The 17,275-nt window shown below is 40.9% G+C and overlaps 1 protein-coding gene across 9 annotated transcripts in view; it reads right to left on the reverse strand.

Moving 5' to 3' along the window:
- LOC128878469 (POU domain, class 6, transcription factor 1) overlaps positions 1–17,275 on the reverse strand; it is a 280,305-nt gene that overhangs the window by 60,174 nt on the left and 202,856 nt on the right. For 8 of the 9 annotated variants that reach the window (XM_054126695.1, XM_054126692.1, XM_054126696.1 and 5 more), the window contains exon 3: positions 11,064–11,126. The exons of the other annotated variant lie outside the window; for it this stretch is intronic. In XM_054126695.1, the coding sequence (XP_053982670.1) occupies positions 11,064–11,126 (63 nt within the window). The remainder of the gene's footprint in view (positions 1–11,063; positions 11,127–17,275) is intronic. 9 annotated transcript variants of the gene reach the window in all.

Below are 17,275 nucleotides of genomic sequence, written 5' to 3' on the forward strand. Positions count from 1 at the left end.
AGGTGGAGGGGGGGAGGAGTTGCAATAATGACAGAAAATTGCGCGCTTCCAGGTTCCGCGGGCGCATCGACACTTAATTCAATTCAATTGCGATACAGTTCAATAATTCGATTAATTAAAAAATATCGCCAGGGTCGCTCAGTCAAGTTACGTCGTACGTGCCCCCCTCCCTTCTTTCTCCAGCCTCGATGGAGTGATTCCCTTTTCCCGTCTGGCGTCGTGAAACCCTTCCATCCCGTTTCCGTTCCTCGGAAGCTTTCCGAACGTCTGACGACGCCCCGGTGAGAGCCCCTGTCTAAAAGGCGCCGTGTGTATCGATGGGGGTAATAGCCGACAGCTGAAACGTACCACTCGATGTTCCCCGCATCATCTGTGATTACTTGATTATGAGTATCGAGTGAGCGATGTTTTTCTGAAACTACGGGGCAATGAGGGGGTGAGAAGGAGGAGAAGGAGAGACTCCAGAGAACGTCCCAGTGCGCACTTGCCGGCTTATTGGCGACCTTTGAATCTCTTCTCATCCCCGACGGTTCTACGAGCACCCGTTCAGCCCCCGCTGCTCTTTCGCCCCTCCGCCTACGCCGGCTGTGCCGCAGTCCCTCACCCTCGTCACGGCCGCTGGGATGCGAGGTGCACTTGTCTTTTAAAAAACCTATTAACCGACGGTAATAGAGAAATCGTGCTCTCTGCAGACTGTTTCGCAGCCGACGAGAAGGAGGGAGGAGGAGGAATCCCGGTCGACCCGGGTTGCGAAGGGGTTCGCGGTACGTTTGAACGTTTTCTGCATTCTTTCTATTGTGGATCCTTATCTGTGCTTCCTGTTGGAGCTCTCGCTCCCTTTTCGTTGCTCGTTGGGGGTTGAATGGTGTTGTTTTAGGGTTCGGTGATAAAGAAAATTTGAGGGAAGGTGTCCTCGACGCGTTGACTCCCACGCTGATAATCGCAAAAATTTCTAGCGTGATTAAATTGCGTTTGCAGACTATTGGAAACTACGTGGTTAAATATTTATCGTGGTAATTGTAACTTCGTCGAATTTGAAGAAATTTGTTTAAATTTATTTTCGTTGACACTTGACTTTTAGAATTAAGGGTTTTAGTTCTTCGGTGAAAAGCACTGTCATCCATATATATGGCAGTCAAGTATGGAGTTCTAGCGTTGCCTAGTTTTCAGACTTCATTTTTTAGGAGAGAGTATTCCAATTTCAAGTATTAACTCTCTATTGGCCGAATCTTTTTTCTGTAGACAACTTTCAAGGTATTTACTTTGATGCTGTCAACAATCTTCAATATTGTTATTGGTTACCATTTTGTACATGATGTCCCAGAATTAGTGTAAAACCCGAAAATGGATAGCTTAGACGATTCTAAACAACAATTTCCTTTGCAAAAATGTCGTGAGGCGCTTCGTTTTTGAATTATTAACGAAAAAGCACCAAACAATCACAGCGCCCGATTAGCGCGCGCTCAGCCGCGAGAGGCTGGCCCGATGGCTGGCCCAATGGCTGACCTGAACGTCACGGTTCGAGTCAACCTCTCGCGGCTGAGCGCGCGCTGTGATTGGTCGGTGGTTTTTTGTTAATAATTCAAAAACGAAGCACCATCCGACATTTTCGCAAAGGAAATTATTGTTCAGAATCGTTTCAGCTATCCATTTTCGGTTCTTACATTAATTCTGGGACATCCTGTATAATTAAGGCTGTATAATTACGCGTATATCTTTCATATTGTGAAAGAATTCAAATTATTTGGTAAAATGTCATGTGTTATCGAGACCTGAAAGTTACACAGGACTATAGAGGATTAAAGCATGAGTAGTACACAATTAATCATGAATATCTGTTCATGAATCATGTTGCAACGATGCATTATTGCTTGAAAGGTTCATACATCTATGAATTTTAAGGCTAACTCGCTTACAAAGAGCGGAATGAGACAGTTCACTTGACGAAATTCAATGACGCCTTTATTAGCACACGAAATAAGACGAAACGTCACCTTTAGGCGCCCCGTGATCCTATGGGCGTTCTATTCGTTAGTAAACAAAAGACAGGTATTCCATTGTTAACCCCTGCGAGACCACACCTACAGAAAGCGAATATTTCTATTTTTTACTAATCTGTCATACGATTCATTGCAAAACGAAAAATGTAATGCGTAAAGCGGACACTCCTTCATACCCTGCGTTAAGAAATAAAATAAAAGAAAGTATAAGTGACACTATTTATTAACTATATTACGTTTGAATTTGTTGCTAGAGTGAACTCCAAATATTGGAAGTAAAATGTCCTGAAGAATATTTCCGAGAAACCAAGCGACCTATCCACACCATGACGCAACATCCTCAATAAAAAAGTCCCTAAGACCGAACACAGACCTCGATGAACATCTCAAACCTAGTCATCCCTTGGAAATAATATTAGATTCCGTCGCAGGTGAATTCCGTTTTGTCGAAAATGGTTTGGCGAAATCCAAAGTAGCTTTCGCCTAACCTTTCACCTAATCAAAAGTAGCTCTCAGCTAACGATAACATATTCTGTGCTAGATCCAGAACAAGCCTACGTCACAATCGAACTTCGCTACCTAACCACCTGTATCAGGAGGCCCAGAAAATAATATCGTTTCTTTTGTATTAAATTCAAACAAGTACATTTATAAACTGTATTTATTTTAAATCAATAATGTAATCGTCCTCGTTATCAACAATCTTTTGCCATCTGACAAAAGTCAATTGGTGCACAGTGACCTGATAAATAATAAACAAGTATTGACATTACTTTCTGGGCCCCCTGATATTTATTCTATTTTTGGTTTAGCTCCACTATTGTACATTCTCATCGCGAACCAATTGTATTCTATAAATCGCGTGCATTTCTCGTCCGAGAGGGGATCCCCGCGTTCAATGGTGCCTCGATGAACAGATCCCTCGGAAATAATATTAGATCCCGTCACAGGTGGATTCCGTTTCGTCCGAAATGGTACGTCGAGATCAAAAGGAGCTTTCGCTTTTGGCTCAGTTGAAAAATGGCTGGTGGAAGTTGCCGTGCTCTTCGGGAGCATTTGGGGGATATTATAATCTCAAGGTGGTGTCATAATCATAATAACAACGCGTTAATTAAACCAGCTGATTTATGTGCCTTTCATATTGTAATTGCCCGCCGAACTCGAGTCGAGACCGCGTAAAAGCGAGCAGAGACGTGGTTTTGGACGATCTCCTGCTCGTGGAGACGAGATAATGCGAACGAATTAATGAGTCAAGGCGCAATTAATATCGGCCATTCACCGTCGTCGTTCAATACAACCTCGCTTGGCCTTGTTTTTAATGCCGGCCTGGGACACCCTGAATTATCAAACCTAAATTTCAGTGAATATTTGCGACAATGTTCGGTCCCAACCACCGGCATACTTCCTCAAACATTAAACGTGAATAAACCAAATTGATTGTAATTTTCTTCACTTGTATTTTGAGTATAAATCATAGTCCCAACCTCCACCACACTTTCTCAAAGATTAAACGTCAATAAAACAAATTGATTGTAATTTTCTTGACTTGTATTTTGAGTCTAAATTAATATTTTATAAAAGAATGTTCGATTATCTTCACTAGTATTCTCATGTGCATTTCTTAATTATTGTTATGGGGTTTAGTTTAAGTTTAGAGAGAATTATTATAATTTTTCAAGTTTTGGATTTTCATACCCTAACCTAGACCTAACGAAGACTTTTTCATCAAAAATTAAACGTGAATAAATTGAATTGATTATCATGTTCTTAACTTGTATGTTGAGTATAAATTTGTATTTTATACAAAAATGTTCGATTTATCTTCATTAGTAATGGCTCATTCGTAATGGTTCATTCTAATGTGCATTTCTTAATTATTTTTATGAGGTTTAGTTTAAGTTTAGAGAGAATTTTAAAGTGAGAATTTAGAGAGAACATTTCAAATAATTTCTAAAAAGAATATCTTCTTTGTAATTCTTTCATTAGAGAGGCCAATGGTTTGTTTGGGACCACTGACTCGCCTGTAGCTAAGGCACCATCCTGTAGCTACAATACACCACAGCTACAGCCCTTGAGGCTCCCCTAATAAAGAAACAATCATCACGGTGATCGCCACATCATCCATACATGGGTGACGGGATTTTTCACTAAAGAATTAAATAAATTACTTCCAAAAATGAAGTTCTAAACAAAATAAAACTGCTGCAAGATTCACGAATTTGGCTAAATTGCAAAAATAAGTATTACTTTAAATTCAACAAAAATCATTTTCAGTTCCATAAAAACAAAGTGATGGACTTATATAAATTATCACGAGTTTTTTGCTAGTCAAAGAATTAAACAAAACCCATCTCCAGTCACCCATATTCACCAATGAATCCTTCATTCCATCCCCTAAACTCCGTCGAATCACCTCCCAGATTCACGCAATCACCGAGCCACCCTTAATTACGCAAAAATCATCCCCGTTCCCAAAATTTCCCTCAAGCCCGCCTACACACGTTCCACTCGAAAGCGAAACGTTCGCGGACGACTCGCGGGGTGCGCTCGTCACGCGAACACTGAATCAGACACACGAGCATACAACCGAGACGAAACTCGAAGCCCTCGGTGGTTGGCCGTGGCGCGACTCTTCTCACGAGCCCGCGAATACAATTCATTATGATTTAACGGTTAGCAAGAAAGCGTGTAGCAAGCGACGTAGTCGCCGGGGCAAATCGCTTATTTACACCGTGAACGGTGTAATCCGCTCGCCGGAGGCCATATTTAGTTTACCGCCCCGCGGGTATAATGTCTTTTTAGGTACGTTAATTAACAGTATTCATTTTGCACAAAGGTTTCTAATTACGCACTGTACGGGAGCCATAGACTTAGTGCCAGCGCCACGGAAATGTTATGTCCCGGGGTTCGTGACTCCGCCTCCAAGACCGGGAGGGTAGGAGGGAGGGAGGGAGAGGTTAGGAAGTGGTTAGGGGGTGGTAGGAGACCCCCGTTCGAAGGTGGCGGGCGTCCGAATGCGGAATTAAGACTCGAAATCTGCCGCGTCAGGCGACTGATGACACCGAGAACGCCGCTGCCGTTGGGTTGGGAGGGTGTCGAACCGAACGAGGGGCGGAGGAGGGGCGAGGGGGGCGGGGGAGAAGAGCGAAAGGAACACGGAAGATCGAGCTGCTCGGTCGCGGAAGAGAATAAGAAACGGTCGAGCGTGACGTGTCGGGTCAATACTAGTCCGGCCGCCACAGTTAGCAGTCGCATTAATTAATTATAATTAAGTTTTAGTTGACGCGACTGTGGAACGACGGGCGCGAGAGGAGGGGGAGGGAGGGGGAGAGGGGGTGGTAAGCAAGGCAGGTAGCTACGCGACTCGCATTTTGAGCATTACCGATATTATGCAGATTTCACCCTCCCCGTAACCATTCCCCTCCATTCTGCACCCCCCATCGTCTTCAATGGCACTCCTAGTCTTTCTCCCTTTCCCTTCGGCCCGCCCCGCCTCGTCCCTCTCGCGAATGCTCCGCTCTTCCTTCATTCCCGCCACCGTCATCCTCCGAGACACGCTCGGTCCTTGTGCCACTTGCCAAGCGAGTCAGAGAATGAATTATTTACTTATTTACGGTACGTAAACGGAAACTCCGTAGCGCCCTCGTTCCACGTCTATACGGGGGAGAAATTAAGACGGCGAGCCCCGAACGGCGAACGAAGGAACGGCTAAGGGCGAAATTGGCTGGTTCGAGAGCGACAATCACCGGACACCATGGTTTTTAGGAGGTCCCGGGACGACGCGACGGGTAATCTGATTTCCGTTGATTGGGGTTTAACCAATCCGCGCTTTCTCGGCTCGTTCGAGGCGTTCGGGTCTGGGGACGGCGAAAAAGGCGCGGGAAAGGAACTTAGGCGAGGCGTTTCCCGAAAAGAATGCCGGATGGGGTGGAAACATCCGTTGGGTCTTGAGTTTGGTTTTCTAGAATTCAACCCCTTCGGGTCTGCGCGGTATACTTAGAGTGACTTGGAAGATTCTGGCAGGTTAAATTTTTAGGACAGATGTTGAAGACAAATTTTAAATTAATTTGTAAAATTGGGGATATTAATTATAGCTCTTCTCAACGCTTATTAACGAATAAGCATTGTATCTGTGAAGAGTTATATGTTGCTAAAGACATCTTCAATGCAATTATTTTATTCAATTAGAAACACTAGTCGATACTGTTAAAGACATAAATCTACATTAAATAATTCATTTATATTGTGAAAATTGCTTTGGGTGAATATGCTTAAATATCGAAACAAGAACTACAGGTTCAGGTCATTACAAATCGAATGATACTAAAGAAATTTTATTCGATGAGTAACACTAGTGGCTACTATAAAAAACATAACAAATCTATATTAAATAATTCACCTACATCATGAAAATTACATTGAGTGAATTATGCATAAATATCGAAACAAGAACTATGTAGATTCATGCCACTACAAATCGAGTGATACTAAATAAATTTTATTCGATGAGTAACCCTAATCAATACTGTAAAAGACACAATAAATCTAAATTAAACAATTGACCTATGTCGTGAAAGTTACTTTAGGTGAATTATGCATAAATATCGAAACAAGAACTAGATGTATGCCACTACGAATGGAGTAATACGAAATTGCAATTAAAACGAGTAGAACGTATATAAATATTTATATATTCTCTTGATCGATTAGAGATGGAATATACGCAACAGTGTTTGGACGAGTTGAATTCCTCGCGTGGCGACGAGGAGCGAATACAAGCAGCTTTCCGTTTATCCACCATACATAAGTAATTAATTCTATGACTTGTTTGCCGAGTGACGCGTAGGGGAGGGGCGAGAAGGGGGCTTACCGAAGAGTAAATAAGAGACACTGGGAGACAGATTACCGAATAGTTAAGACTTCTCCATAAATTCTTAGTTGCCAGCAATACAATGCTTTCTCGGTTAAAACGCAATTTTTTCCACAGATTTAAAAGCTCATGTGCAATGCTATTAAATCACGTTCACATCTTGAAACTGAAATGAGCATGACCTAATTCGGCTTGAATGCCACGGTCATTACTTAATTCATTGTGTCTTTACTTGAAGTAAACTTTAGGAGTCAAGACTCCTAATCAAAGATTCTAAAACCACAGTGAAATGTAGTGAGACTTCGTACTTCTTAGGACTCTTGATTATTAAAGTCTATACCCTGGAGATGATTCTTTATCTTTCAATACACAACGAATCGTTGCAATGGGATTGAAAAGTAATGAATTAACTAAAATACTCGTCCGGTATAAACATTTTAAGTCTCGATTCCTTGAACGAACGCTCCTGTGCACACTCTACGATAAGAGTACTTAACGAAAACCGATATATTTTCAATATGAGAATTATTCCTAGTGTCGGAGTCTCACTCTCCCAATAAAACGAACGATTACGTGTATTTAATATATTTGATACATTTAAGCAGGCTGAATATATATATGTAAAATCTGATTCACAAACATAAGATACACTAAAAAAGTAATACGTGGTTCACACCTCGGACGTTCCTGCCTAACTGGTTGTAAATGGTTTGAAATGGTCTCCTACCGTTGTGCAGCGCTTGTTCCCGATCACCGAAAGCTTTCGGCAGGCCTTTGTCGGACGAAGTTTGTCCTGCGTTGGGCGGTCGAACGCATCGATTCTCGCATTGCATTCTCAAATATCGACTATACTAGAAAACAGTTTGAACAACAAACCGCTGAAATAATAAGCTCGCTATGCACTCTATTTACTCGCGTAGCCAATACGTGCTCCGTCTGTCTATCTGGAGTTGTTCCACGGTTTGAAATCCACGCGTAGCGTCAAGAATGTTATAAACCTGGCGTTTCCGTCTCGTTCGAATGGTTTTGGCAAGGGGTGGGTTACTAAAACGCCGGGAAGCGTAGTCGCCAAGCGGCGGCAAGTGCACGTCGTCGTAAGAAGCTGTTAATCTTCGGTAATAAACTGTATTTTCATTATAATACGGCATGAATATGCAACGGCGATAATGGCCTTAATATCCCGGCATGCATCTTCCTGTGCTTTACGAGCTGAGCCTCCTCCGCCGGAATTTGAGGCGTACTCACAGTGGATTTTGCGACGACATTACTGCCAACGTTGCCACTGTACGCCCTCAAGGAGCTCACCTCCTTAGCTCGATGGATTCAGCGGCTTCATGGTTCGCGTTTTGCGACTGCGAACGAATCGTAACGTTTCCCGTGGTTATCCCGGGCCGCCCACGCTAACAATGTAACGAACCTGTTTATTCGGACCGCGGGTACGCAACTCTGCCGTAATTCCGAGACCTCCCAACGTCGTCAAACACCGATAAAACAGCGAGAACCGGGATACTTCGTCGCGGCAATGAAGGAATTGTTTTCACCGTTTATGCAAATCCCTTTGTCTCTAGGCGATGGGAGTTCTTACGTTCTATACCAGCGATGCCACTTGTATTGCTCGGAGGAGACGAAACCGTGAGAAAATTGGACGTGTATTTGATGGTTGACGGTTTCGATGTTGGTTTACACGTGGTAGACGCTGTAACATCGTCGTAAAGGGCAATTGTGAAATTACTGAATTCTTGAGCGCTTTTTACTTTGTTCGTGCTTAAGTGAAGAGGTAGAGTAGTAATGGTAGAGTAGTAAGGGGGTGTAATGCTGTATGCTTACGTGAAATTACAGCGTTTTGCTGTTTAGTCGTATACCACTTTTATTTCTTGTTCCAACATCTACATCGTCGCGCAGGAGGGTAGGTAGGGCACTGTTTCTTAGCTAATGCGCGAAGATATGTGGCGTTTTTGTTACATTTCATTTTCCATCAATTTAAAAGGTTTTTTATTTTATTGCGTTTCGAAAATGCACCTCTCTCGTTGGTTTATTTTTTATTTTAGTAATCTTTTTATCATTTTCATCCAGTTATTATTTTTGTTTTGTTTGTCACTTTGATGTTCTTTTTTCGCGTATTGTTCTGTTTCATTGGCTTAATATTATTATTTTTTATTATATTTATAATTTATTAATATTATATCTTTCTTATATTATTACATTTCATCAACCCTTGATCTTTTTCCCGTTAGAATTTAATACATTGATAATGAAGCGTTAATTATCCCAACCACAAATGTTTTGTTACATTGATTTAACATTATTATTTCATTCGCCACTTTAACACAGGTTCCATTTTTTATGTTACATTGATTTAGTAGTATCTTAATCCCTTAATTTTAATACTTTTAAAACATTGATAATCGACTATCTTGTGTACAACTAATAAGTTTGCAATTTCTTCTCCTTTTTATGAACCTACTTTTGTTACCAGTTTATTTAGAGATCATCTTTCGTCATTTTTAATAAACTCATCCCTGTTAATTACCCCAACCGCAAATGTTTTGTTTCGTTGATTTAATACTATTATTTTATTTGCCACTCTAATACAGGTTTTATTTTTTATGTTACAATGATTTATTAGTATACTAACCCTTAATTTCAATACTTTTAATACATTGAACCTACTTTTGTTACCAATTTATTTACAGTTTCGTCATTTTTATGAAACTCGCCCCTGTCAATTATCCTACGATTCATTTCCCTGACAATTCACCTTTTCTCCCTCCGAAAAATCACCAAAATATCTTCACTTAACCACAAATTTCTGTCCAGAACTGGAAACCCCCGCCACCGAATTGATTACCGCGACAGTGTCAAGCGCGCGAAATTTGAATAATTGTGACTCAGCGAGTGTCACGGAAATTACCCGTTCCCCTTGATTCTCTACTTTTCCCAGACAATATACTCCCCCAGCGATCCCTGTAAACGAGAGTAAATTCGATCACCGATTTGTTCCCCCGCAACCTCCGCCGATTTCCTTTTTAACGAACATCGAACATTCACCGCGGCGAAGGTGTCTAAATTTTCTAGTTTCCCGAAGAAACAGCACTTCCAACGGCCAGAGACCATCGTTCGATCGGGAATTCGAGACTGTAATGGGCGCGATACATTCCGTATCGCCGTTAATGCGGGGCAACTTAATGTAAGCAGCGAGCGAAGGAATAATAGTGGCCTAGCCTACGGACATTCATTTATCTTAGTTTATTGCCAACTGCGAGGAAACAAACACCGCTGGAATACGCAACGACGCGCCATTAACCTCCCGGTCGCTTTGCCCGGTCCGAGCTTAACGGTTTGTCCCGTACTTTTATTCAGACGGCTTTCTTTCTGCTTAATAATGACTCGATGATGTATCGTCATTTGTATCAACGTCGCTTTTCCCAACCGGCCCGCGACTCGCGCGCATTGTCGCAAGAATCGATCGCCGTAATGCAATACGCGGCCGACTCGGGGTTTCTTGTTATGCTGAAAAATTCAGGCTCTTTGTATACAAATTTCGTGGGATTATGTATACGAGCACTGGAATCTGCGCGCGTGGAACGAGTGGGGACGACCGTGCGTAGGCTTCGACTGATGGTTATTTCGTCGTTTTGGTTTTTGGAAGTCGGATTTTAATTAGGGGAAGGTGGTTGTGACAGAGAATGTAGAAAGAAAGAAAATGATAGAATTGACGTAATGAAATCAAAGAAATTTAATAGTTCAGTGTCAAGAACCCAAAAGTGAGCCTAGAATTAACAAGCAATAAAAAATTGACCCAATTAGGTCCTGAGGTAGGTCGTTTTGGTTTTTGGAATTCAGATTTTAATTAGGTGAAAGTGGTTGTGACAGATAATATAGAAAGAAAGAAAATAATATAACTAATGTAATGAAATCAAAGAAATTTAACAGTTGAGTGTCAAGACCCCAAATTAACCCTCCCTAGAATTAACAAAAATTGAGAATACTAAAAGTTGACCTAAGTGGTTAATTAACCTCTCAAGGTAGATTAATTTTTAGAAAAGTGCAGAATGTAATTACCTACTCCACGAATTTCTTTCGATCACACAAAATTCGTAAAACAATTATCAATATACCAAACTTGCATATTGATACAGATATTTCGATCTGCCACCATAATTTCGAGAATTGTTCCTAACTAATTCACTTACGTGCAATCGACGATCGAAGTCCCATGACGGTAAAGCACTCACGCCAAGGTGAGTCGTCCAACACTGAAAATGAAAATTTGTACATTTTTCATTAAATTTTGACAAGAGTATTACTAATGGATTGGCGAGACTCGCAAGACGAAATTCAGTACAGACACAACCTCGTTTCGATTGCAGGTGTTTGGGGCGCGGTGCTCGCGGTATTGTTAAAGTAACTGGGGCCGAATGAGGTCGTATGTGGACTCAGTTTCGTCAAGTAAACTTCGCCGACTCATTGGTAATGCTCGCATGGAGGCGATATGAAAAATATAAAAATTTTTATTTTCGTGTTAAGTTCGACTCATTGGTAATGCAATGGGAAATATAAAAATTTTTATTTTTATCGTGGAAACTCATTTTCACAAAATTAATTCAGTTCCCGCAAGGGGACATGATGTAAAATATATAATGCTTAGTTTTATTAAGAGAAATAAAAGAAAGATAGAGGATTCTGAGATTAAAATCAATTGATCAATCAATGATTCAAGAGGTTAAAATCAAATTCTTCAGAAACTGGGGGAATTATTAAAAATTGAATAATATAATTAGATTGGGTCGTAGAACTTCTTTCTATACGTTTATTTAAATATAAAGAACAATAAAAATAAATAAAAATCGATATATTTAGACGCAAATAATGTTTTCCAACTCCAACATCATTCACACCTCTGCTTAAAAATAGAGAAATGAGGTGACACCTCCTGTCCTAGCCGCTAGAGGGACACCGCGCGTACCGCGTTTCTCACAAGTAAAAAGTCCCACCTGACATCATATATAAGCGATTCCTGAGCGCCTCTAAGCATCCCGGCGTCTAAGGCACGGGCCTGCTGGTAGCCTTACTGACGAGTGCAATACAGAGATAGGCAAAACCCTAAGATTCGAATAAATCTTAAAGTTTGCCAACATGTTTGTCTCGTTTCTTTCTCTGGAAAATGTTCAGAAGAGGAAACGATACAAACATATCGGCAAACTTCAGATTTATTCGAAACCTAGGGGTTTGCTCATCACTGGTCCAATAGCAGGCCCAGGACGAAACGCTCCCTTCCTTTTCTCCTCTTTCGCTCTCCCTCCACAAGAAACAATCTACCAATGGACCTACTAAATTGTACAACAGTCACAGGTTTCCGAAGACCAGTTAAAAAATAACTAACATCATCCCTTGAAGGAGCCAAAAAACGAACGATCTACGAAAAGGCAAAACAGTAGAGGATCCGAGGATCCAAAACGAAATTGTACCCCGACCGTACGGACCAATGCAGGTATAATTAGCGTTCCCGTCGTCGCGGCGTTGTTCTTCAGTCGAAACAAATTAGACCGTCGCGCGAACGGTATAAATTTAGGAAATGTTCCGTAGGAGAGGGTGATATACGAATGGAAAAAAAGAGAGACACACACGTGCAGAGAAAAAGAAGGGCGGAAAATCGCCGTGGAGATGGGGAAAAATATTTCTGGCACGGGATATAATGGACGCATTGCACACGACTATAATGAGATTTTACAGTGCAATTCACATAAAGCATTGGAAACAACAAGCCTCGGACCGGTGGAAAGGGGTTGGGCGGACGGGCGGGGGTGTAGCGCGATAAAAATGCATGCGTCTAAATACATTATTCCTACCGTGGCCCCGCTTTCGCTCGAGCACCCCCCCTACCACCGATCCATGAATGCAGACTGTTACCCTTTTTACCGTCGACTTCGAGCCCGCCTCTCGGCTTTTTCAAATATGCCCTCCTGGCGCGGAATCGGAGCCACGGGACCCGGCGAGCGCGTCTCATTAACGGTGCGTCGGTTTCTTTGACCGACGCGTACAGTTTATTACCACTCCACTGTCCGAAAGGACAGGAGGACGCAATAGGGACGCTTTCGATTCGGGTTAAACGGTGATTATTTTCAAGGGGGAGGGGACAGGATCAAAGGAAGGAACGATCGATTGTAGTCGATGGGTAAATAGAAGTTTGAGGTTCGAAATAATTTTTTTTTGGAGTAAGTAATAATTTGGAGATTGGTTAGGTTAGGATAGAATTAGTAAAGAATTAAAAATTGACCTAAGCAGGTTCTGGGGTAGGTTAATTTTTAAAGAAGTGCTAAGTATAATCATTCAACCCTGCTATCGATTCGGGTTAAACGGTGATTATTGTCAAGGAGGAGGGGGAAGGATCAAAGGAAACAATGATCGATTGTAGTCGATAGGTAAATAGAAGTTTGAGGTTTGAAATAATTTTGTTTTTTTGGAGTAAGTAATAATTTGAGATTGGTTAGTTTAGGGTAGAATTAGTAAACAATGAAAAATTGATCTAAGCAGATCCTGGGGTAAAAAGTCATTTACAAACAGTTATCGTGGTATTTATTTTTGTAATAACATCAAAATTCACGAATTTCATCTAAATTTCAGAATTAAATCTTCTCAGTTTTCGAGTGTAAACCACTGTCGCCCATATATGGGTGACATGGCAATCAACGTGTTAAATCTCGGAGTCTCAGCAGAAACGCTGTAAATTTGCCCAGCAGCGAATGAGTTAATTACGCGAAAATAAACATTCACCGATATTATTCGATCAACTTCATTATTTTTAAAATTGCCGTATTGCGAACCTTCTTAAAATAGAATTACGCCGTCAGACGTTGATCAGTAGGAATGATTTTCCCTATCGACGGTCGAAACACGCTCGCTAGGCAAATGTGTAATTAGCTGAGCGTAGATAAAGGAGTCGGAGGCGCGCGCGTTCGATGGATTGGTTTCAATTTTTGGAAAATCACGATGCCCGGATGGATCCCTTGGACAAACAAGCGCCTAACTCTGTCTACCTGTTTTTTCACCGAACCATTTCCGGACCTTCGACTCTGAATACCCTTTGAACGCTGTCCAATAGGGAATGGGACGCGCTTGAAAGAGCGCACGTACGGCTGGAGAGAACGGGACGAAACGAGCAACAGAAAGGGAGGGAGCAGGGCAGACAGAAGGGTTCGCGAGGCGTGGAGAACGGGGGAGGGCGGGAGGGGTGTAGGAGGAGGAGGAGGATGGGATAATGGGAGAGGGTGGTGAAAAGAGAGAGATAAAAAATATTGGAGGGTGCGTTTTGTCGCTCCGTCGATAAATTTTGAATGCACCCGCCGGGAGAATTAGTAGCCTGTTGGGTAATGATCAAAAAAATTATAAACAAAAGATTCCACGGATGGCGAGCCTTTTTCGTGGATCAGCGAGGCAAGCGGAGAACGCTTGCGAAAAGCTTTGACGGTGGTACGGTTCCCGCCCGACCCGGCTCTCATTGGTGGCCAAACCTACGGCACTATATTTAAAAATCGGCGCGCTCTCCCGGAAACTTTCTCCACAAAGAGAAGGGGCCAACCGTATACATCGAGTTTATTAAAATGGACTGCTCGCGAATATAAACCATCAACCGAAAACGTGGCCGAGGTTTCAGATGGAAATCACGCGGATTCGATTCCCCGCTTGAGAACTCGGCGTTTTCTCCTTCGTCCTATCTGCGTTCCCATTCGGAAATTTCAATCGGGACTGGACGCAACACTCGGCGCTCGTTCATATCACCGCGGAATTTCGAGGCGCCACCGGGGTATCTTTTTCGTCGAGTATTCGTGGGGATGGATAAAGGGTGAAATGATTCTTCTAGCGACAACAGTTGGCTGGAATAACTTGTTGATGCTTTTGGGGGTTTATTGGCACTAAAGAATTAGTGGAAGGAAGTTTTCTTAGGTGGTTAGGTTAGGTAAAATTTGAGAAACTTATTATTCAATGGCCAAACAAATTTTGTCGTTTAATGCTGTGAATTTGTATTGTTCAGGAAACCTATTATTAATATAAAAAGTTATGACTATATGCTTTGACACTTAAATTTAAAATTCTTCAAGAAGTGAAGTTAATCGATGTCCCAGGATTAGTGTAAGAACTGGAAATGGTAGCTGAGACGATTCTGAACAATAGTTTCCTTTGCGAAAATGTTGGATGATGCTTCGTTTTTGAATTATTAACAAAAAACCACGGACCAATCACAGCGTGCGCTCAGCCGCGAGAGGTTGGCTCGAACCGGGCGTTCGGTTCAGCCATTGGGCCAGCCATCGGGCCCGCCTCTCGCGGCTGAGCGCGCGCTACTCAGGCGCTGTGATTGGTCCGCAATTTCTCGTTAATAATTCAAAAAACGAAGTACCATGCAACATTTTTGCAAAGGAAATTGTTGTTCAGAATGGTCTCACCTTCCCCCCATTTGGCTTATACTAATTCTGGGACACCTTGTATATAGAGTAGCCATTTTTAACCCATTCATTGTCAACTGCGAAGCGGCTCGTAGTTTAAATAGATTGCAATTACTCAAGGGATAAGATTATAGCCTTCTGACTCACGAAATATTTTGCAAAAGAAGATGGCAAATTTTCTTTGTAAAACAACAAATTTAATATGACTTTTTATTATAAGAAGAATAACCTAGACTACACATCTGTATTAAATTTTGGCGTCCCAGGCAAAACGCTTTAAATTTGCCTGCAAGGGAATGGGTTCAGGGTTAACTGAAGGGTTATCTGTTTTAGGAGGTACTGTGACACTCGTTGGGAAACAGAAACTCTTTGGGTAACTATAGCCATGAATTATAGCAGATCCATGATACAAATCAGACGACGAACAGATAAAATCTTACACTTCGAATGGAAGCAAACTCTCAAACTGTTAAATTAGAGCATAAAGGAAATTAAGATGAAATGAAACAAAAATTATAATCGTCGCAGACTCTGGTGTGTGTTAAAAGAACCTAATAAAATAAATAAATAATAAGTAGTGAACCTACATAAGGATACATACATAAGAACCAAAAGGTAAGATGAGATAATCATAATTAAATAAACTAATTGTGTAAAAGCATTTATCGATAATAAATCATTATGACCGAGACATATTATAGTGAAAGTCACCTACTTTTTACTTACGCGACATATGGCGAGGATCGGTTCTTTGCTGTCAGCGTTTTTAAGGACGCTCGGGAAAAGTAGTGTCGAGAAAAACGGTTAAAGTTAGACACCACGACACCGCGCGAGCAACCGTGTATAATTTAATAAAGTTCGCTACTGATATTCAGTGATTAGTTTAATCTCATCACGTACCTCGCTAAATACGAATAAGAATACCAAAGAATAAACTCAGCCACCTTTGTGCCAAACCGTGTTAATCTATTGTTTGGAGCTGGTAGCTTACGATTCGATATAACCATAAACGAAAATCAAATTAATTTAATGAAATTCTTATAATAATATTACAAAACGTTTTTAATATCAGAATAATTTTTAATTTCAGGATAAATGGATGGAAACGAATGCTGTATCAATTAGAGTACAATAAGACTTCGAGTATTTTCGAAGACACTCTGTAAGAGGCGCGTGACTATCCCCACCACTTTTTTCAGATTAATTGCTTGGAAGAATCCTTGGGGGTAGGGTACCATCCCTCACTTGTAAGACAAAACGCAGGAGTTTATTATACTAAAGGAATTGAAGAGAGTTTATACGTAATAAAAATACCAAGCTTTCGATTTTATTCTCGAGAAGGCTTGTTAATTAAACGGTTGTTCAATTTCACTCGCTCTGTAAGTGGCATGGCTGTGCTTGCATTTTACTCAAGCATTGGATTATTATTTTTCAAAACATCCTAGACTAATTAAAATCTCAGTACATTAAAATACAGCTCCAACAAAATTTAATTTTTGTACAAAGATGTACCAAACAATATAAAATACTTCTGCAATTACTAATACTTTTAACTCTTTGCACTTTGTTACAAAGCCATTTTGTTACAGAATATGCTAAAAAGAATCATGCATTAAATAATGTAGCATAAAAAGCATGTAATTTATTGCAATGCTACTTTTATTTATTTGTTCGTGCTACTTGAATGGAAATCTGCAAGGAAGTGTACGCTTTTGAAAATCTTAGAAATACATTATTAATGTTTATTTATTAAATCATACAATATATAAAACACCGATAACATAAGTGAAAATAAATGATATCACGAAAGGACCGAAGAACTTTCTTAGAAATGTAAAATAAAACTAAAATGAACATGAAATTTCGGAACTACAAAATTACAAAACGCATCAGGCGTTCCTATAAACGCCCTCTAGAGAATAGTGGCGCGAAACTTTAAATTTACCTTATTTCTCTACCAGAAA

Source organism: Hylaeus volcanicus, chromosome 6 (assembly GCF_026283585.1).
Source record: "Hylaeus volcanicus isolate JK05 chromosome 6, UHH_iyHylVolc1.0_haploid, whole genome shotgun sequence".
Lineage (NCBI taxonomy): Eukaryota > Metazoa > Arthropoda > Insecta > Hymenoptera > Colletidae > Hylaeus > Hylaeus volcanicus.